At 35.7% G+C, this 22,795-nt stretch overlaps 1 protein-coding gene across 2 annotated transcripts in view; it reads left to right on the top strand.

Annotated features, from left to right (window-relative positions):
- The window catches only part of LOC144968048 (glutamate receptor ionotropic, kainate 2-like), a 170,114-nt gene extending 167,627 nt beyond the window's left edge, over window positions 1–2,487 (top strand). Inside the window, exons 19-20 of one of the 2 annotated variants that reach the window (XM_078906009.1) lie at window positions 752–1,023; window positions 1,672–2,487. In XM_078906009.1, the coding sequence (XP_078762135.1) occupies window positions 752–1,023; window positions 1,672–1,839 (440 nt within the window). In that variant the 3' untranslated portion in view covers window positions 1,840–2,487. The remainder of the gene's footprint in view (window positions 1–751; window positions 1,024–1,671) is intronic. The other variant, XM_078906010.1, reaches the window with a different exon arrangement.
- The last annotated feature ends 20,308 nt before the right edge of the window (window positions 2,488–22,795 follow it).

Raw genomic sequence — 22,795 nt, 5'->3', positions numbered from 1 at the left:
CCAACAACTTTCTCATCTGATTATTCTTGCTTCTCCTAAACTTTGAAGAAAATGTGTTTAGAATAAACTATAATATAAATAATAATAATAATATAATATAATAATATAATATCATATTAATTACATTAAAAAAAACTTGACACTGTATTTTAGAGCTCATTTTGCTGAACAATAGTATGTATAGAATGCACTTGTTAATCTTCTGTTTTGAGTAAGAAAAATCTATTTATGTTGCGTGGAAACTGGCTGGTAGCGTTCAATGGGATGAAGGAAATTGACGTCACTCAGCTCTTTGTTGTTGTTTTTAGACAGCCAATGTAATGATCAGTGCTCTCTAAATTATAGCAACCAGACTAAAACTGTTTAATGTTACACATAGTTTTGTGTGTTATTACGTTGTATCCGGTTGGTGGATGGTGTGAGTATTCTACCTAATCACATAGCATCAATAGACACACAATAATAATATTATTTGAAAAAGAATATCTGAAACATTGCTCAACAAAGAAGAAAAAGTTTGGGTGGACCTGGGAGGCAGGCTGATTTTGTTTCTATGATTTTTTTCTTCTATTGTTCTTTCTGCTTTGACTGCCACTGTTTCATACAAATTTTTCATATTTTGTATCTTACACCAGTGCCTGCTCCCTAATTTGTTACTTCATTAAACCTCCGTTATCCTTAGGATATGACATGTCATATCACACAAATACTTCTTAAAAGATTATAAATTAATGCATTTTATCAATTATAGGCTCACCCATCCGAGAACAACTGACAGAAGAGATCCTGAGATTGAAAGAAAGGCAGGAAATTGAGAAACTCCGAGTGAAATGGTGGGAGAAGGAACTGGGAGGTGGCAAATGTCTGAAGGAGGATGGAGGGGTGGCCGGCAAGGCAGCTGAGTTGGGAGTGGAGAACGTGGGGGGTGTCTTCGTGGTCCTTATGGGTGGTGTAGTGTGCGGGTTCTTCGTGTCCCTTGGAGAGTTTATATGGAAAGCCAGAGAGAATGCCCATAAGGACAAGGTATGAGTTATAACAATGGTTTTTTTCCCCATTGCACGTGTTATGTCAATTTTTAGAATCAAATAAAAAGTGTATCATGATTTTATAATGTAATAATGAAACCTAACATTGATATAATGATGATGATAATATTAAAATAATATATAATAATTAAATAATAATATATGTAATATAATATAGTAAATTAATAATAATAATAATAAATTATAATAATAATAATATATAATATAATTAATAATATATATAATAATAATAATAATAATAATAAATAATAATAATAAATGATAATAATAATAATATAAAAAAAATAATAATAATAATATATAATAATAATAATAATAATATAATAAAATAATAATAAATATAATAATAATAATAAATAAAAAAAAAAAAATAAAAAAATAAATAATAATAATAATAAAAAATAATAAGAAAAAAAATAAGAAGAAGAAAAGAAAAAGAAAAGAAGAAGAAAAAAGAAGAAGAAGAAGAAGAAGAAGAAGAAGAAGAAGAAGAAGAAGAAGAATAGCAGAGGTTGTAGTATTAATAAAAATCTACTTTGTTAAACACAATATTTCGAACCACCATCCAATAAAACATGTTTCACCCCTTCCCCCCCCCCCACCCAACCACCCTCCTCCCCATCAGCAATCCTTATGTTCAGAGATGTCCGAGGAGTTCCGGTTTGCCGTCCAATGCTTCGGATCGTCCACCAAAAAGATAGAGAACCCAGAGATAACAGACAACGGATTACAGTTCATGCCTCTTACTACATACAATCAACATAACTCCCATGGAAAAGAAGTCTATGCGTAACAGCAAGGAACTGTCGGAAAACTTGTATTTATTGTTTTCAATATCAATAACTCGTGTAGCTATTAGGGGAATGCATTTGTCACCAATTCTTTCCTTAAATTAATAATGTGGGAATGTACGTTTGTCATCAGTTATGTCCCTTGGTTGGTTCCAATACAGTGAATGCTATTATAAGGATATGAACAAAAATGAATATAACAGCATCCGAAAAAGAACAAAATACCAAACACTTAAAATCGACGTGTACATATATGCAGGTCTGACATCCCAACCCTCTTATGGGCCTAGTTTAACATTGTTGTAATGGACAATATTTTGCGTCATTTTATTAGAGTTCCATTACAACAATGAGCCCATAAGGAATTGGGCTATCAGACCTGCAAATAACTGCACGTCGCTTAAAACCCAAACAGGTGACAGAGAAATTACTCTGACGTATGAATATTTTTATTGGGATTTATTGTTTGTTTTTTTCTGGCTGAAGAAGACTTTTGAGCCCAAAAACGTTCCATGTTTGGTATATTGTTCTTGTAAGCCTGTTGTAGTAATAAAAGACGTAGTCTTACGTTTGACTGTCTTAAAAGTTAGTAAGTATTAACTGTATTATTTCGTTTGAGCGTTAAAGTCAGTCTTTATCAATATGACCCACTCTGAGATTGCACCCGATAAAGGCGCTTGGTCACATTTTATTTATTCGATAACAATAGTCACAAATAAAGAATAGTAACTTGTCAGTTTTTTAATTAAATTATATATTTATGCAACTAACTACGTCAGTCAGATATCATTTCCAGGTAAAGTAGATGAAGAAAATGTAATTCCATGTAATAAAAATGTTAACAATCTGGAAAGTTAATACTCACTCCTCAATGATATTTCAGACATTGAATGTAACCTATTGTTTATATATTTTTAAAGGCCCAAATAGCTGGAGATTGTCCCGTTTCTATAACGTGAAATGGAATACAGCAAAATCACGTGCTGCTTTTGGATAGGACACTAGTCTAATGGAAAGTACTTTCCGCCAGAACTTACAGACTCAATTAGCTCTTAAACGATACGATACGATAATTAACTAATACACTGAGCTGACAATGCTGTGTTTAGAACCAATTAGCTCTTAAACGATACAATTCGATACGATACGATACAATACGATAATTAACTAATACACTGAGCTGACAATGCTGTGTTTAGAACCAATTAGCTCTTAATCGATACGATTCGATACGATACGATACAATAATTAACTAATGCACTGAGCTGACAATGCTGTGTTTAGAACCAATTAGCTCTTAAACGATACGATTCGATACGATACGATACAATAATTAACTAATGCACTGAGCTGACAATGCTGTGTTTAGAACCAATTAGCTCTTAAACGATACGATTCGATACGATACGTTACGATACGATAATTAAGTAATACACTGAGCTGACAATGCTGTGTTTAGAACCAATTAGCTCTTAAACGATACGATTCGATACGATACGTTACGATACGATAATTAACTAATGCACTGAGCTGACAATGCTGTGTTTAAAACCAATTAGCTCTTAAACGATACAATTCGATACGATACGATACAATACGATAATTAACTAATACACTGAGCTGACAATGCTGTGTTTAGAACCAATTAGCTCTTAATCGATACGATTCGATACGATACGATACAATACGATAATTAACTAATACACTGAGCTGGAATTCATGAGTAATTTAATTTGAAATGAGTAGAAACGATTATATTATTTTGTTTTCATTGATGTATGAGTATATTCATCATCATCATTATTATAGTCATCATCATCTTCATTATCACCAACCATCATAACCATCATCATCATCATCATCATCATCATCATCATCATCATCATCATCATCATCATCATCATCATTATCATCATCATCATCATCACCATCACCATTATCACCATTATTATCATCATCATCTTCATCATCACCATCACCATCACCATCATCATCATCATCATCATCATCACCATCAGCATCATCATCATTATTATCATCATTATCGTCACCATCATCATTATAACCATTATTATCATCATCACTATCATCATCACTACTACATTACCAAAAGAATATTATATCCCTTTTTACTACCAAAGACATTCAATTATTGTTTGTTCAGATCGTGTGTTGAATACCCCATTTCAATAGTCTATTCTGTACCCTAACCACGTGACTATCAAATATATATATATTGCATTTCATAGACATACTTCTCTTTTCTGTTTATAAGATCTTGTTTTCTCTCCTATGTGTTTTGGGTCTCTTTACTGGTACCCTGACCCATTCATTTACTGTAATGTATGCTTTTAATTCATTGATATACGTATATATATATATATATATATATATATATATATATATATATATATATATATATATATATATATATATATATATATATATATGAAACTTTGGAGATCTAATTAATACTATTTTCAACATTTGTTTGGACTAACGCCATGCTACTAATGATAAAGTAACTCATGATATCTAAATTATATTCTAAAGTTAACGAGGCATTCAATGCTAGTAAAAGCACTGGCTTCTGTATGATATCTGTCAACTTTTGTAAACCCAGAAGCAAATATTTCAATGGGCGTTGAGTGTAGCATGCTATATGTAGACAACAAATTAAACGAAATGAAAAAAGTGATCAAAATTAGTCTCCAAATTAAATGTTTTTAATAAGGATGATTCGTGTAATCTATCTAGTCTAGTTATTTAAAACTAGACGATAAAGGGCAAATAATTTATGTAAATTGTGTCGTTTAAAAACATTAATTATCTGGAATACGAATATTAAGATTAACAATGAATATCTCTCTATCTAATTGTCTAAAAATATTTCGTCAATGTATCTGGTTTGTTTAAAGTACCGATTCAATGTTGTTATTATATTTATTTAAAAACCAAATGTAATAGTTCAAATGAGGTTTATATATAACGAACAAGGAGGAGGAGGAGGAGGAGGAGGAGGTGGAGGAGGAGGAGGAGGAGGAGAAGAAGAAGAAGAAGAAGAAGAAGAAGAAGAAGAAGAAGAAGAAGAAGAAGAAGAAGAAGAAGAAGAAGAAGAAGAAGAAGAAGAAGAAGAAGAAGAATTTAATGTCTAGATCACTACTGTTAACATTATCAATGACCCATAATCGTTGTATTTATATTTAATCCCACAGTACGATAGAGTAATGGTGGCAATTTGCTTTCATGATATGTGCCTTATTGAGCAAAACACCAATGGGATAGAGGACGAATTGTTCAAAAACTATTTTAAAGGGATTAACCCTTTCCTTACCAGCCATTTCAGATTTTCCCAAAAACTTCACACCCACCCAACACAAAAACAGATATTTCTTACTCAAACAGAAAAGCAACAAGCACATTCTATAGTTCGACAATAATATGAGCTATAATTCAGTGTCAAGTTTTTATAGCTATAGAAAAATAAAAATGAAATCTGGATGAGAAAAGTGACGGTTGCATCGTAACAAATGTGACGATTTTCCAATAGGTGGTAAGGAGAGGGATTAAGTTATTGCTGCTCTAAAACAGTGTTAAGAATATAGAGTAATGCATTAATCGTTGTACAATAAGGGAAACTGATCAAGACTTTCTCGCAAAAGATACTCAGATAAACACGCCTCTCGGATATTCGTCAAATGTAAACAATAGCAGTGATTGGTAAAACATAGCGAACTACACATGTTTTACTATCGATGGTATGTGTCTTAGTAAAATATCCACTGTTCTACCGCTTGATCAATAGATAGAACGAAGAAGACGTCACTCAGGTCTTTATTATTGTTATATGCCATCCATGTTTATGAGTAATTCTCACTAAACTGTATTAACCAGACTATAGATAGTTCGAAGATGACGTCACGTCTTTGTTATTGTTTTTGCCATCCGCGTTTATGAGTAATGCTCACTGAACTGTATTAACCTGACTATATACGTTCATGGATACACACAGTTTTGTGCGTTGGTCCGTTATACTTCCGGATGGCAATGTTATGAGCTTCTTAGCCAAGCGCATACTATCTATAAAAGTTCATGGTTACACATAGTTTTTGTGTTGGTCCGTTATACCAAAGAGTGTGTAGGGTAACGTAGTTACCAAGAGCTCTCACTTCTCTTAACCGCAATGCTATTGTCGCGTGCCAGGCGAGACAGCGAGGTGGGTGTGCTCCGCGTGTATCATGCGCGCTAGGTTTACTGATACAATGAAGAAAATACGAGTAGAAGACTGAAGATGCGTGGCTTCACCAAAAGCGGGAAGTGAGAGCTCTTGGTAACATAACAATCGTTACCTACACGCTCTTTGGTTATACTTCCGGATGGCAATGTTGTGAGCTTCTTAGCCAAGCGCATGCTATCTACACAACCCACACAGAACACTATGTGTAAACTTAAACGTTTATATTATTTTTTTATGATCGAGAAAATCGTATGCTATCTAGAGTCCCCCATCTGGCGGTATGAAAACAATAACAACGTTATTGTTTATAAACAACCAACTATGTGTACCCGAGCACGACGTGTGAAGGTGTGTCACAAATTCCGTGTTTTGATTGGTCAAATATCAACTGGATACTTGTTAATATTGCTGTGAAACAAGAATCTCAAAAGCATTGTTCAATATTGTAGATATTCGTGTTTAGAATTAAATGAAAAAAAATATAATATATCCGGGGTTTTTTTTTGGTCTGCCTGGTTTTCTGATTATTTCATTGATTACCTCCTGCTAATCCTTGGCTCGCATACGTATGCATATTTGTATTTGTGTGTGTGTCTGTGTGTGTGTGTGTGTGTATGTGTGTATGTGAGTGAGTGAGTGAGCGAGTGAGAGAGAGAGAGAGAGCGAGAGAGAGAGAGAGAGAGAGAGAGAGAGAGAGAGAGAAAATGGTTTTTTTTTTTTGTGATTGCGTGTGTGTGTGTTTGGGGGGGGGGGGGGGAGGTTGTACAGCGTGTTTATAAAGTGACATTGTTTACCAATTGCAAATGCAAATTCAGTCTCAAGATAAATCTCAACAGAAAAGACATTCCAATATTGAATAACTTTTTGAAGATAATTCTAACCACTTGTAAATGCGTTCCTTTTTGGAATTCAAACCATTTAGGAATCCACTTTATATTCCATAGATTACGTAAATTGACAAGATTTACCCTCAATATTTAAAACATCAATATGAATTATTTCTTTTGATTAGTTATAATCAAAGTTTACCTTATCAAGTTGTCACGTAAACACAGAATCACAGTCTAGCTAGGTGTGTAAATTGCAGCATTTCAGACATAGAATGATATACCGATGCGATGCACAGTGGGGAAAACTCTTTATCATTACAAGGTTATATCAGAAAAATTCTGGAGCGGGCATTTATATGAATAATGAGAAAAGTGATATAAGTTAAAAAGAAATACCAGATGTAAACAGAATAAAAAGATCACTGTCAGAGCCAGGCTCAGGATGATCCAATTGACATGGCATGCTTGCCTGGCTGATATATATATATATATATATATATATATATATATATATATATATATATATATATGCTTGGGATTTTCGAGTTTATCTTATATAAGCCCACTAACCTTTTTAGCAAATTGTGCCCCAGAGCAAAACATTATATTTCCCAATTTTAAATAAAATTATTGAAAATAATTCTGACAATGAAATATCTTACATCCCATCATTTATTAGTATACACATAATAATTTAGATGGCTTGCTATTTATATTAAAACCCACTAAAATGCATCAACGAAATCCAGCGACAGTTCCAGTCAGTGGGCGGAGATCGCATTAGGACACGAGAACGAATAGCATCCCGGCAGATTCCACTATATTATTTGTTGTTCATGTGGATATTTGATACCTTTCTTTTTTAAACCTCCTCTTGTTTTGTTCCTTCCAGGCGGCATTATGCCCATGATGAAGTCCCCACTACTCTTGTCTTGCTTTCTATTATGTGCTTGTAATTACAACTTCCAATAATATGTTTATATTCCCTCATCTTCCTTTTTACTCGTTCTGAAATTACCAAAAAGTCTGGGTGTCGCCGAAAAGATCTAAATACAAAATATTCCAATAAAGAAAGACATAGGAAAACAAAGAAGCGATATCTTCTATACAATTATCTTAATGTACATGTATTCTGATTGGCCACAAAATCAGATGTACGGTCCGTGATTTTGAGCATGCATAATCACTAGAACGAATTTTATTGATGAGGTCAATGACTCCCCTAGGCCTTTGTTCCCCCCCCCCCCCCCCCCCCACCCACCCATTTAATTCTAACTTAATATGGAGCAGCTGTGAATTGCCAATTACAATTGTAATCATTCATGCATTTTAAAAAAATAATTATAAACACCATTACTATTAACTAATGTCATCAGTATTGTGTTAATGTTCGCTACTGTCAAGATCTGTTAGTTTTGGTTTTAGCGACGTGTAATTATTTGCAGGTCTGATAACCCAAAATGTTATGGGCTCATTGTTGTAGGTTTATGGAAATACTCTCAAACCAACGCAAATTAGTGTCCATTATACAACAATGTTATATCAAGATTTTAATTACGTTCTGTTATCAGATCTGCAAATATGTGCACGTGGGTTTTAGCTTTTAGTTATATGTGTCTGTTTTGCCGTGTTTCAATGTGTGTGTGTGTGTGTGTGTGTGTGTGTGTGTGTGTGCGCGCGCGTGTATGCGTATGCGTATGTCTGTGAGTCTTTATTGTGGAACGGATCATTTTGTAAATATATATGAAAAGAGGTGGAGACGCAATTCATCGCAAATCACATCAAAGAGAGAGAGAGAGAGAGAGAGAGAGAGAGAGAGAGAGAGAGAACGTGAGAGAGATAGAGAGATAGAGATAGATAGATAGATAGATAGACAGATAGAGATAGAGAGATAGATATAGAGATAGAGGAAGAGTGAGAGAAAGAGAGATAGAGATTGAGGAAGCGTGAGAGAAAGAGAGAGAGAGAGAGAGAGAGAGAGAGAGAGAAAACGTGAGAGAGATAGAGAGAGATAGAGATAGATAGATAGATAGATAGATAGACAGATAGAGATAGAGAGATAGATATAGAGATAGAGGAAGAGTGAGAGAAAGAGAGATAGAGATTGAGGAAGAGTGAGAGAAAGAGAGAGAGAGAGAGAGAGAGAGAGAGAGAGAGAGAGTGAGAGAGATATATATATATATATAAGAGAGAGATACAACAAATGATTTTTTAAACAGGAAGAAATTGACATGATATTTGTAAATTGGATTGAGAGAGAATGTTATGGGTGTGTATGGCTGGCTATGATATATAACCTGAACGATATCAAAATCACCCAATATTATTGTCTCCAAGCTTGTCACTGTAACATTACCTATACGAATCATCTACCTCAGTTACGGAAATGTTTATGCTTTCCACTCGGTACTTCTTTACTTTAACACACTAACGTTAACTAACACATTTGTTAATATAATCGAATAAGATGATCCTACTTGACAATCATTGTATATAAATGTTAATATTGTTTTAATGTTATCCTGATCATGATGTTAACTATTTCGATGTTAACTATTTCACCTGTATTGATTAGAATCGTGATATTAAAAATAAAATTAAAAAGATAAAAATAAAATCTTGATTTGAACAATTATTTGGCGCAATATCCGCTAAACATGCTCAAAGCGATTTACAAGAAGTCCTTATCCAACAGCAACACTTAACATATATGACGAGGCATGACGCATGTTAGGTAACATTACATTTTATTTCGGACAGAGACAACGCTGTTAACGATCAGGTACTCATTTTACACCTGAGTACGGTTAGAGAATGTGAGTAAAGAGCCTTTTCCATGGACTGAACCCAGAGCGGGACTCGAAACCTGGACATCGTGGTCTGTAGGGGAGTGACAACATAACCCCCATTATGCGTAGACAGTGAGTGTATGTGTTATATCTTTTCTTTTGTACTCCACTTGTAAGTCAATATTATTAAAGGGAAAATACTCTCTGAACTTTATAGATTTTACAGATATTATTATTTCATGATTAATTTCCGTGTACATATGACTACAGACTATGGTAAACAGTAATAATGGTGAAGACGTTGATGTATGGCTTACCTTAACTGTGCTATTTTATATTATGTTATGTTATATGATTATGTATTAGAAACATTATTTTTCAATCGTAACTAAAACAGTCATGTTTATGAACAATTACAATGTCATTAAGTTCTGAGTATTAAATTAATTGTTCACTTGCTTGTATCATTGACGATTGACGACCCCTTAACCTCCCCCCCCCCCTGTCTTTAGCTTTTATAAGCATTTTCCTTTATACAACAGTGTTGTTATGAAAGGACACACGGTTATTTTACTATCCTTGTTTTCTCCCTCTTTTTCCATTTGTTTTTGTTTTTTTTTGTTTTTTGTTTTGTTTTGTTGTTTTTTTAATTCTTTCGGATTTCTAATTTGTATAAATTTCTTACAACCTTTACCCATTGATTTTATAGTCCCAATATGCTTATATTATGTATCTACTATCATTAATTTTCTCTTTCTCCTCTTACAAAAACGACAATAAAATATTAGCCTGATTTGTTCCCCTTCAGTTTTATTCATTATAAATACGTGGAATGGGGGTGACTAAAACAGCCCCTAAATATACAACCCTCCCCCCCCCCCCCCCCCCCCCACCCTCCCACAAATTAGAAGTTATTAAACAATATGTTAAAACGTACATTTAAAAAAAAGATTTCACCTTCCTCAGGGGGTCCCGATAGCTCAGTTGTTAGATCCCTCGCTGTCCACCCAGCAATGAATGGGTCGCTGAGTCTGTTAGATTTGGGGGAAAGTACTTCGCGATACAGCGTCCTGTCAGCAAGCAATTGATGTTGTCCGTTTTACGCTACAGAAACCGGGATAAACTCCGGCTCCATGTGCCAAATCGCTTTGAAGGACTACTTTTGTTGAAAACTTACTTTCCCCCTCACGTTAGAAATAGGTCGTCGGACATGTCATTTCAATGTCAAAATATAGATAGAACGATTTGTCGTCACTCGGGTCTTTGTTTTTTTTTTGGTTTTTTTTTTTGCCATCAGCGTTTATGAGTAATGATCACTTAATGCTCACTGAACTGTATTAATCCGACTATAAACGTTCATGGATACACACAGTTTTGTGTGTTGGTCCGTTATACTTCCGGATCGCAATGTTATGAGCTTCTAAGCCAAGCGCATACTATCTATAGATAGAATGCGCTTGGCCAAGGAGTTCACAACATTGCCATCCGGAAGTATAACGGACCAACACACAAACTCTGTTTAACCATGAACTTTTATAGTCTGGTTAATACAGTTTAGTGAGAACAACTCATAAACGCGGATGGCAAAAACAATAACAAAGGCCTGAGTGACGTCATCTTCGAACAATCTATAGATAGAACGAATTTGGCGTCACTCGGGTCTTTGTTATTGTTTTTGTCATCCACGTTTATAACTAATTCTCACTTCACTGTATTATCCAGACTATAAAAGTTCATGGTTACTCATAGTTTTGTGTGTCTGTCCATTATACTTCCGGATGACACTATTGTGAGCTTCTTAGTCAAGCGCACACTATCTATATAAAGATGTTTAAAAATTTGGTCTCAGTCGCCTAAACTGGCCTTTAAAAAGGCGTTTTAACAATGATTAATCTGGGTAAATGCACTTTGCAGTCGTGTGGTATGAAACTCGACTTCGGACCGGAAGGTCATGGGTTCGAGCCACGTTCTGAGCGGCGCATAGTTGAGTCCTTGGAAAAGGATCTTTATTCACATTCTTTCACTGTACTCGGTGTAAAATGAGTGCCTGATCATTACCAGCGACATCTATGTCAGAAGAATTGTATTTAAATTTTAAATTGACCTTTATATAGTGCAATATCCACTAAATGTGCTCAAAGCGCTGTACAAGGGGTCCCTGGTCAACAGCAACATGTAGGACGGGACATGACGCCTGTTCGGCGATATTACAATATTTTGGACAAAGACAACGCTGTTAACGACCAGGTACTCATTTTACACCTGAGTACGGTGAGAGAATGTGAGTAAAGAGCCTTTTCCAAGGACTCAACTATGCGCCGAGCGCGAGGCTCGAACCCAGGACCTTCCGATCCGAAAGCGAGTGTCATACCACTAGTCCACATAACCGCACAACTTTCAACTAATAGGCGTCACACCTCGGCCTGCATGTTAAGTGTTGCTGTTGGCTAGGAACCCCTCGTAAGGCGCTTTGAGGACGTTTAGTGGATATTGCTCAATATAAAAGCTCAAACAATTTTTGTTTGGAAAATGGCCCGTGATTATGCGTAACTTAGCGCCCTGAACCCAAGAAAAAGTAGGACAAAGGTAAATTTGTTCAAATAGGGGACATATGTAGATTCCAGGAGCATACCACCAATCTACTTAGTTTGAGATCACCTTAACATCTCAACCAGACATTACCACAGAATTCAACTAAGAGGAGCACACTCAAATGTTTGCAAAACATTTACAAAACAGATAGATGATTTTACAAGAAATAAAATATCACTTCCCAAGAATAATATTTTACATTTGACAGTTTTCATCTCAGCCAAGGTCTCCGGCAAGGGCCATGACAAAACTAAATAATAATTTTCAAAGCCAAAGACAGAAAGCAACTCGGAAAACAGATATTTGGAGGTAGAAGACACAGCAAGTGACCATCAGCAACATTTATCATGTAAGAGGCTCCATACACGCACGGTTTTGATAGGCGTCCGAACCACGATCAGGCAAACCGGGGTGAAAACGCAATGTGTGTGGCCAAATACCTGGCCGATAAACCTAGGTACGGTCGATCGCCCGCACAGCCCGCTTTGCTTAATATTTTTCGAGGCGATCGGCGATCGGGGGCGTGGCAGTATAAAAAATTGGACAATTTTTTTCGGATTTTCGCTGTTTTGACGTCAGATTCGTGATCAGCGTCGAATTTACAATAGGTTTGATACCAAGAACTATGTTTTTACTCCAAAAATTGATGAAATTAGAAATAAATTTTAATTAATATTGAGGCTATGTGGCCGACAGAAAAGTGCCCCTCCTGTTTTGTGATGGATCAAGTGGTATGACTCTCGCTTTCGGATCGGAAGGTTCAGGTTTCGAGACCCGCTCTGAGTGGCGCAGAGTTGAGTCCTTGGAAAAGGCTCTTTACTCACATTCTCTCACCGTACTCAGGTGTAAAATGAGAACATGGCCGTTCGTTGTCTTTGTTGGGAAAAAATGTCACATCGCCTGACAGGCGTCATGTCTCGTCTTTCAAGTCTAATATTGCTGTTGCCTTGGGACCCCTTGTAAAGCGCTTTGAGCACGTGGATATTGCGCCAAATAAATGCTGTGTTATTATTTTTTTTTAATAATATTTTTATAAATGTTGCGCCAGGAAGAGGTAGATGGCAAAAGTTTCGTTCTTGTTCATCGTAAAACTTATAAAGGATTTCATACAAAATAAAAAATAGTTTTCATAATTTTCAATGTAATGATATAATAATATGCCAGTTCTTTTTTTTTTTTTTCCTCCTCACCCGTTGACGCGACATGACGGTCGACCTTGACACAGACATTTGGGATTGGCAGATGCCAAAAAGCCTTGGAATGGGGTGGGCATTGTAACCTTGAATTATAATCTACATACAACGCCCCCCCCCCCCAAAAAAAAAAAAAAAAAAGAAAAGAAAAGAGCTGTGTGCGTGTGTGTGGTGGTGGTGGTGGTGGGGGGGGGGGGGGGGTGCGAATGCGAGTAGTCCCAAGGAGTACCCGTTTAACCTGCCACGGGAACACTGTCGATTTGTTTTATAATAATAATAATAATAATAATAATAATAATAATAATAATAATAATAATAATAATAATAATAATAATAATAATAATAATAATAATAATAATAATAATAATAATAATAGTAATAATAAATAATAATAATAATAATAATAATAATAATAATAATAATAATAATAATAATAATAATAATAATAATAATAATAATAATAATAATAATAATAATAATGACGATAAATACAAAATCTTTATTGTCCACAAAATGGAAAAATTTCCGTGGTCTACGTTGCTTTTAAACTTAAATCGGATTGCAAATGTATTGATGTTATGCGTATTGGAAAAATACTCACGACATCTCCATCGGGGTATAACATATTAACACACAAAACTGCAAACGCGAACGTTCATTGTCTGATTGATATAACTTAGTGATAAGTTAATTATAAAATGCTGTCTAAAAGCAATAACAACGGGTTGACTAACGTCAAATTCATTCCTTCTATTGATGCTCTGTGTTAAATTAAAATACTCACAAAGTCCGCCAGCCATAAATATCACTCCAGCCCAAAGATCTACATGGAACCTTGAACGTTATAGTCTGATATATTTTAATGAGAACTAATCATAAAAATGGGTGTCAAAAAACAATAACAATGAGATGAGTGACGTCAATTTGGTTCCTTCTATAAATATCCAAGAACTTTACTCACTCCATCCGCTCTCTCCTCCTTCAATACATATGAATCTATTCTCTCATCACTTTTTTGTGCGGCTATGCATGTGATCTTGTGAAATGACACTCGCCTTTGGATCGGACGGTACTGGATTCGAGTCCCGCTCTGAGTGGCGCATAATTGAGTCCTTGGAAAAGGCTCTTTACTCGCATTCTCTCACCTTGTTCACTGTTAAAATGAGTACCTCGCTGTTTACAGCGTCGTCTCTGTCGGGAAACAATTGCAATATCGCTTAACAGTCATGTCTCGTCTCACATGTTTTTATGTTGGCCAAAGACCCTTATAAAGTGATTTGAGCACCTTTATTGAATATAGCGGTATACATAGCGCAAGTAAATTTTTCTCTCTTTCTCTTTCTCTCTCTCCCTCTCTCTTTCTCTCTCTCTCTCTCTCTCTCTCTCTCTCTCTCTCGACATGTTAGATTATTATAGCTATTGCTACATATGATGCGAATATCTTGGACGGTTATTGATGCTATGAGTTTAGGTAAAATGCTCGCAACATCCACCAGTCGGAAATAACGTACCGTCATACAAAACTACGAGTAACCTTGAACGTTAAAAGTCTGATTGATATAATTTAGTGAGAATTAATTACCAAAATGACTGCCTTAATACAATAACAAAGAGTGGAATGATGTCAATTTCGTTCCTTCAACAGTCTAATTGATATAATTTAGTGAGAAGTAATCACTATTGTGGCAAGACGAAAGATAGAATAACAGACAGTAACTGGGATCGGTTCTGTCGGCCACATAGCCTCACTATTAATTAAAATTTATTTCTAATTTCACCAATTTTTGGAGTAAACACACAGTTCTTAGTATCAAACCTATTGTAAATTTGACGCTGATCACGAATCCGACGTGAAAACATCGAAAATCCGAAAAGAATTGTCCACTTTTTTATAGTGCCACGCCCCCGATCGCCGATCGCCTAAAAAAAAATATCTCCCCGTATGTGGGCAAAAATCATCTGCGATAAACGCAGGGATGGGGTCAAAGCGATAGGTCATCCGTCCCGCTACCAGCGGATGTCGGCGTCTATGGGGGGCTTTAAGCAAAGCGGGCTGTGCGGGCGATCGACCGTACCTAGGTTTATCGGCCAGGTATTTGGCCACACACATTGCGTTTTCACCCCGGTTTGCCTGATCGTGGTTCGGACGCCTATCAAAACCGTGCGTGTATGGAGCCTTTAAGACGAGACATGAAGGCGATAGTATAATTTTTATTCCCAACTAAGACAATGTTATCAACGGACAGATACTCATTTTACACCTAAGTACAGTGAGAGAATGTGAGTAAAGAGCCCTTTTCAATGACTCAAATGTGCGGCACTCAAAGAACCCAAGATCTTCCAATTCAAAGGTGAGTGTCAAACGACAAGACCAAATTATAGCCGTAAAATAAAATAAAAATTAACGTGGAATTTAAAAAGGAAATTATTTGTTTTATTACTTTATATTTATATATAAATGATAATATGACATGATAATGTGATGATTCAAACAGTCTATTTCCTATCACTTCCAAACGATTCAAGCACACACGCATCGTCTTATTCTTTTGTTTGTTTTTTTTTTGTTTGGTAATGAAAAATTTACAGACAATGAGCTAGATGACAAAGTAGGTATAATGTAATAATTTAACTCAGAATAGGGCAGGAAAGTCGTGTCGTCACACGTTCAACTCTTCCGGTCCCCAAATCATTGGAAGTGTGTATGTACCAATATTTCAGGAGGACTGACAATAAATAGGTTTCATATTGAATAATAAGGAGGCCTAACTATAAAATTAGTAGCATGGTGTTTGTGCAGATTACGGGATGTAAATTAATGAGCGAGGATGGATGATCTTATTGGCGACCAGTATATTCTATACTAGAAAATAAGAAGCCATCACTCAGATATGAGACCAGTTACACAAGATATGTATCCAGTCCTCCGAAAAAGTGGTTTTACACTTCCAATGAGATTTGAACCAGTTTTTTCTAACATCACACCTTTGATCCCTATTGTTCAATCAAACAAACAGACATTCTTTTATTCCTTTGTTTTTGGTAATGTATAAATATACAGAAATGCCCTCGATGACAGGGCAGTAGGATATAACATTAATAATGATAATGTAACTCACAATATCAAATGATGAAAAATGCGTTATATTCGGTGATAAATCAATCAATAAATCTTACAGGTAGATACAAATTTGTATGGTTGGAAGGTGGAAACGATATAATAATAATATAGCAATATTAAATAATGAACATCAATTTACATAATTTGATTATGCTTTGTAGGATCAAATTACCCCACACATATAAAAAAAAATTAATATGCTTCATATTTCGTATTTCGTTAAATAATGAAATATCCAACATTTTAAAAATTTATAATAATAAATACATAATGGTGATAATAATAGAGGTAAACGGTTATGGTAATGAAAAGTAATAATAAATAATTCGATCACAATTGTGAATTATGAAAAGGGTTTAAAAAAAGGGGAAAAAAGAGCTTTATATATCGCAATATCCACTAAATGTGTTCAAAGGGCTTTACAAGGGGTCCCTGGTCAACAGCAACATGTAGGACCTGTTAGGCGATAATACAATTTTTCGGACAAGGACAACGCTGTTAACGGCCATGTACTCATTTTACACCTGAGTACGGTGAGAGAATGTGAGTAAAGAGCCTTTTCAAAGGACTCAACTATGCGCGAGCGCGAGGCTCGAACCCAGGATCTTCCGATCCGAAATCGAGTGTCATACCACTAAACCACATAGCCGCACATATGTTGATGAAAAGGGTTCACGGTAGCTCAGTTGATAGAGCACTCACTCCCTTCTCAGGGACCCCGTTCGATTCTGGGTAAAGTCGATTTTCTTTTCTGACACCCCTTCCGACCACCCAGCAGCAGCCTCTTATGGTTCACACTATGATGTTAACGATCGACCCAATCAGCAAAGCCCGGTCCGCATTCGTGCACCGTCGCAAACCCGCCTGGTAGCATCGTCACAACACACCTTTCGACTAGATGCTCTGCCGTCTCAGGACCCAGCAGTCATTGGGTGGCAGCTAACTATGTTCATCATCCATCGTAGCTTGTGCTCATGAGCACTTTGCCGGTCAGCTGTCTCCACGAATCACGATCCTCTGCGGTGCGCATGAAATCTGAACTCTGTTAACTGAGACTTAAAGGACTTTGCGATAGACGAGCGTCCTATCTAAAGTATAGTAAGCAATTGCTATTGTCGTGTCTTGCTATAAAAACGGGGATAAACTCCGGCCACACGGATCTCCTGACTCTGATGGGCTACTTCTCGTATGAACGAGGTTATTGACGAAGTTGATAATAATGTTGATGTGGATGGTGATAGTTGTAGATGATTATTTGAAACGGTATTTTAATGTCAGGACACTGTCATGCTATTGAAAAATGGTCTCAATGGTGATGTTGATGGTGGTGGTGGTAGTGATGATGATGATGAGGATGATGATGTCGACGTCGGTGATGATGATGATGATGATGATGATGGTGATGGTGATGGCGATGATGATGATGATGATGATGATGATGATGATGATGATGATGATGATGATGATGCTGATGATGATGATGATGGCGACTACGGCGATGATGATGATAATGATGATGATGATGATGATGATGATGATGATGATGATGATGATGATGATGATGATAATCGAGATAATAATTATGCCGATAACAAATAATATCAGAGTATAATGATGGTACTAGCATAATATAGATAACAAAACGAGATCTTGGTGCTTCTATGACAACGATGGTACTAATTACAACTACAAATGATATTCTTAGACAAAGATGTCACAATACGATATAATGATAAATACATCAACAAATGAAACCATCATAGATAAATACATAGATACGTAACCAAACAATTACAGACATAATAAAGAAATTTATAATACATACATAAACTAATATATCACCATCGACCCTTTTCGGATCGGAAGGTCCTGAGTTCGTGCCACGCTCAGAGCATAGTTGAGTCTTTGTAAAAGGTTCTTTACTCCCATTCTCTCACCGTACCCAGGTGTAAAATGAGTAACTGGCCTTTAACAGCTTTGTCTCTGTCCGAAAAAAAATTGTAATATTATCGCCTATTAGGCGTCATGACAAGTTCTACATGTTAACTGTTGCTGTTGGCTAGGGACCCTTTGTAAAACGCTTTTAGTACGTCTAGTTGATATCGCGCTATATAAAACGCTCACTTTTTTTTTTTTTGGAGACGACTGGACACATGAGATTATGTCTAGTTGGAAAATGACCCAGACAAATAGGTTCAAAGTCGAATTTATTTGAAAAACAAAATTCTATTCTCTTTTCTTTTCTTCTGGATGGTTCCTACGAGTGTCACAATTATCAACAATCAGTCGCACCAACTTACGTGCACAAGCCACAACGCTTGGATGACAGGCCTGTGGGTTTCCGTCCTACTTAATTATTTTGACACCAAAATACCTAACCAATGAAGAAGAAATGCTTCGAAAATTTAAAATTTCGTTTTCTCAGTGAGATATGTGGCGTCTTTTATCCCTGTGGTTTAAACATGAATTATTGTGAAAACACCCAGGGGATTCATGAATTATATAATATGAGATCAAGGTTCCTCGCCTATTGCAGTATTCGTGGCTCACAGACATACTAAAAACATTCGGACAAAGAGATTTTTTGATTAGATAATTTGAATCTTTTATCTAGAAATTATTTAAATAACATGAGAATGGCCACACAGATTTCATGCGCACCGCAGAGGATCGTGATTCGTGGAGACAGCTGACCGGTGATCTAGAAATGTGTCTGTCTCCTGTTTTCTGAGGGCGAGACTAGCAATTAAATGTTTCCAAGACGCTAAAATAAACTGGAGCATTTATAGATATAGCGCAATTTCCACTAAACGTGCTCAAAGCGCTTTAAAAGGGGTCCCTAACAAACAGCAACACGTAACAAATAGAACGAGTCATGACGCAAGTTAGGCGAGATTACATTTTGTTGTTGACTGAGACAACTCTGTTAACGGCCATGTACTTATTTTACACCTGAGTACGGTGAGAGAATATGAGTAAAAAGCCTTAAACAACGACTTAACTAAGCGCCGAGCAAGGCCCGAGCCCAGGACCTTTCGATCCGTAAGCGAGTGTCATACCACAAGACCATAATAACGCTAGTAAATAATCCCCCAAAATGAACACAATCAATTAGAATATCAAAACACATTTATAAATAAATGGAGGTGTCTAAATGATTGTAACAACACAGAATGATTTATGTACAATGGTATGGAAAAACAAACAATTTCCACAAAAAATATTCTGTTATAGATTTGATGGACATGTTGCTGATTTGAAACTGAGATAAGTAAATAACAATGAAAGGGTTGAATAGAATGTTCGATATAATTTACAAAGACATATGATTCGCATATTTCGGATTTCCTCAACAACACTATGCTCTTAACTTATCATCATCATCATCATCATCATCATCATCATCATCATCATCATCATCATCATCATCATCAATATCAACACCATCATCATCACTATCATCATCATTATAATCTTTCTTCTTCTACTTCTTCCTCATCTTCTTCTGCTTCATCTTCTTCTTCTTCTTTTTCTTCTTCTTCTTCTTCTGCTTCATCCTCCTCCTCTTCTTCTTCTCTTCTTCTTCTTCTTCTTCTTCTTCTTCTTCTTCTTCTTCTTCTTCTTCTTCTTCTTCTTCTTCTTCTTCTTCTTCTTCTTCTTCTTCTCTTCTTCTTCTCTTCTTCTTCTTCTTCTTCTTCTTCTTCTTCTTCTTCTTCTTCTTCTTCTTCTTCTTCTTCTCTCTTCTTCTTTTCTCTTCTTCTTCTTCTTCTTCTTCTTCTTCTTCTTCTTCTTCTTCTTCTTCTTCTTTGTTTTTTAGAAACCTCGATGTTGAGGGCCGAACTACATTTGATTTAAACTAAATTAGGAGAAAAATATATATTAATGAACGATTACTGAACGTATGATATCTTAAACGTTTGTGCTTAAAGATTCCACTGAATACAAAATGATAGCAAACGATTAAAAATATCAGGACTGTTTGACTCCGCTGCATCAGACGGTATAAGATTCCATAGTCTGATAGAAGATGGCCTGAGGGAATTGATAAGGGCATCATTTGATCTCGTCATCCAAATTTCGTCCCTAGTCGGTCTGGAGATGTTTGTTCCTGACAGGTGACTTTTGGGAAATTGAGTTCATCTAATAGAAATTCGTCTTTAGTGCCTCATTCATCGTAATTTTTGGCAAAGGGGAAACCCGAAACGTTCTCATTATTTTGTCTTTGTAGATTATATTGAAGCTACTATTCTATTTTTTTTTCGTTGTTGTTTATATTTGACAGTACCAGTCTTTACAACAAAATGTCCACATCATATTTATAGTATGACCCGTTATTGTGTATATTATTATAAACGAAGCGCGATGCCTAACTCACATTAGGATCCAATAGTCTGATGTCACGGCCGCCCAGCAACAAGCAACTTGGTTCCAGACAAAGAACATCGGTACTTCTTATCCTTCGTGCTGGCTAGAACCTTTTCACATGTCATGTGAACAGAATGTATAAAAGTCAAAACATGAACAGATTTATAATGTTTTTCTCATCTTGATACACTTTTATGCTCGTTGGAGAAGTTTTTCATATGGGCGTCCGCCATTGTTCAGACAGTTTAGAACCAGTTACTAAGTTACTATGCATCATTACGAGGGAAGTGACGCCACGACTGTTGAAGCCTATTTTGGACCTGACTTAAGAAGCTGACTGCCGTACTCGGACTGGATAAAAACAATGTCGCCAAAAATATCGTCCTCTGAATATCGATCGTTTGAAATGGCTTTCATCTTTGCAAAATCTCTCGAACTTCGGAATTCGCGAAGTCCCAGGTTTGAGAGTTTTGTCAAGATAAGTGAGCCAAGGTCAAAAGGTGCCCGCCTGATACCAGTGTTCAGAAAATTTGATTTTTACTTAATTATGGGCTGTTTTCATTGGGTTAATGCTTGTAATCAATTGATAATATGAAGAAGAGATAAAATGAGATAGCTCAACATACTTTGTTCAACAGAATATGAAATAAACAACTTGAAAGTGAAATTTGAATGCTGTTTGGCATGTGCTTAAAACGAGGTCAACGCATCATCTTTTTAGAAATCATGTAGAAATTAAATGTGATGTTTTAGCTCACGTGATTGAAGTTTGACTAATAGTATAAAGTCAAAATTTACTTTTAAACGCAATTGCAGTATATTACATATCTGATTAAGTTTCTATAGAGTTCTTAAAAAGTTGGTGTTGCTTGTGACCTTTGGTGTCATCAAACACAGCACAATACTAAGACTCGACACGAAAATTTAAAGCTCATGTTTAATGTTTATAAAATCTTTTATTATGAGAAAATAGCATAGATTTTCTATCTGAACTCAAATCTTGGAGTAAATGTATACCGTTGTGCCGATATTGAGGTTTATTGGTTTTGGTGTCATTTGTCACAAGCAACACGGCATGCGTGAACACGTGGAAGTTTGTTTCGTTAAATGGCGATTCGCAATTTTGATCCACCCTTCTTACCAATCTTTGAAGTGCAGCACTTTCATTTGCCTTTCCAGCGTGGCTCCAGGCAGAAAAGGTAAGTTGAACTTTGGTGTCATCGCTATTTTACATTGTCACAAGCAACACTTGATATTGGATATTATAAAGTGCCACCAAAAAATTATGTTTTCAGCTGTTATTCTATTTACAAATATGATATTATGACATCTCACATAAGACTGTGATTTTGACACAGTTAATTATTTCCTTGTAATTCTAATTTTTTATGTTTCAGGGTTGTATCAATCAAGATAAAGACAAAACTCAAGCTTTTGACGAATCCAGATAAAAGAAGGGTTGTCAAGAAATTTGATTTGATTTACTATTAACACACTAAATTACTACAAACTAGCAGATTTGAGCAGTAGGGCGGATGTTACAGTATGGTTACATGAATTCATTACCATGGCTGATATTTATCTAGTGTTTGTGTGACTTCTGGTACTTTTTGTGACCATTGGTGTCATTGGTTTAAAATGTCACAGGTGACACTTAAGTTTGAGGTTTCTAATGTATATTTCTGTTTTCATGTTCTTCAAAGCTTGAAATGTCATTGAATTACATTTAACAGGCTATATTACATGTGTTCAGTTGCTATTCTTGATTTATTGAGGCAAAATTTCGTTCTAGTGCCGATTTTGACCAAAGTAATAGCAACAATGGTATTAC

Source organism: Berghia stephanieae, chromosome 3 (genome assembly GCF_034508935.2).
Source record: "Berghia stephanieae isolate SIO BIC M18660-M18661 chromosome 3, UCSD_Bste_1.3, whole genome shotgun sequence".
NCBI classification, from domain to species: Eukaryota; Metazoa; Mollusca; class Gastropoda; order Nudibranchia; family Aeolidiidae; genus Berghia; species Berghia stephanieae.
The sequence above is the reverse complement of the archived record's forward strand: the minus strand, read 5'-3'. Positions and strand labels throughout refer to the sequence as shown.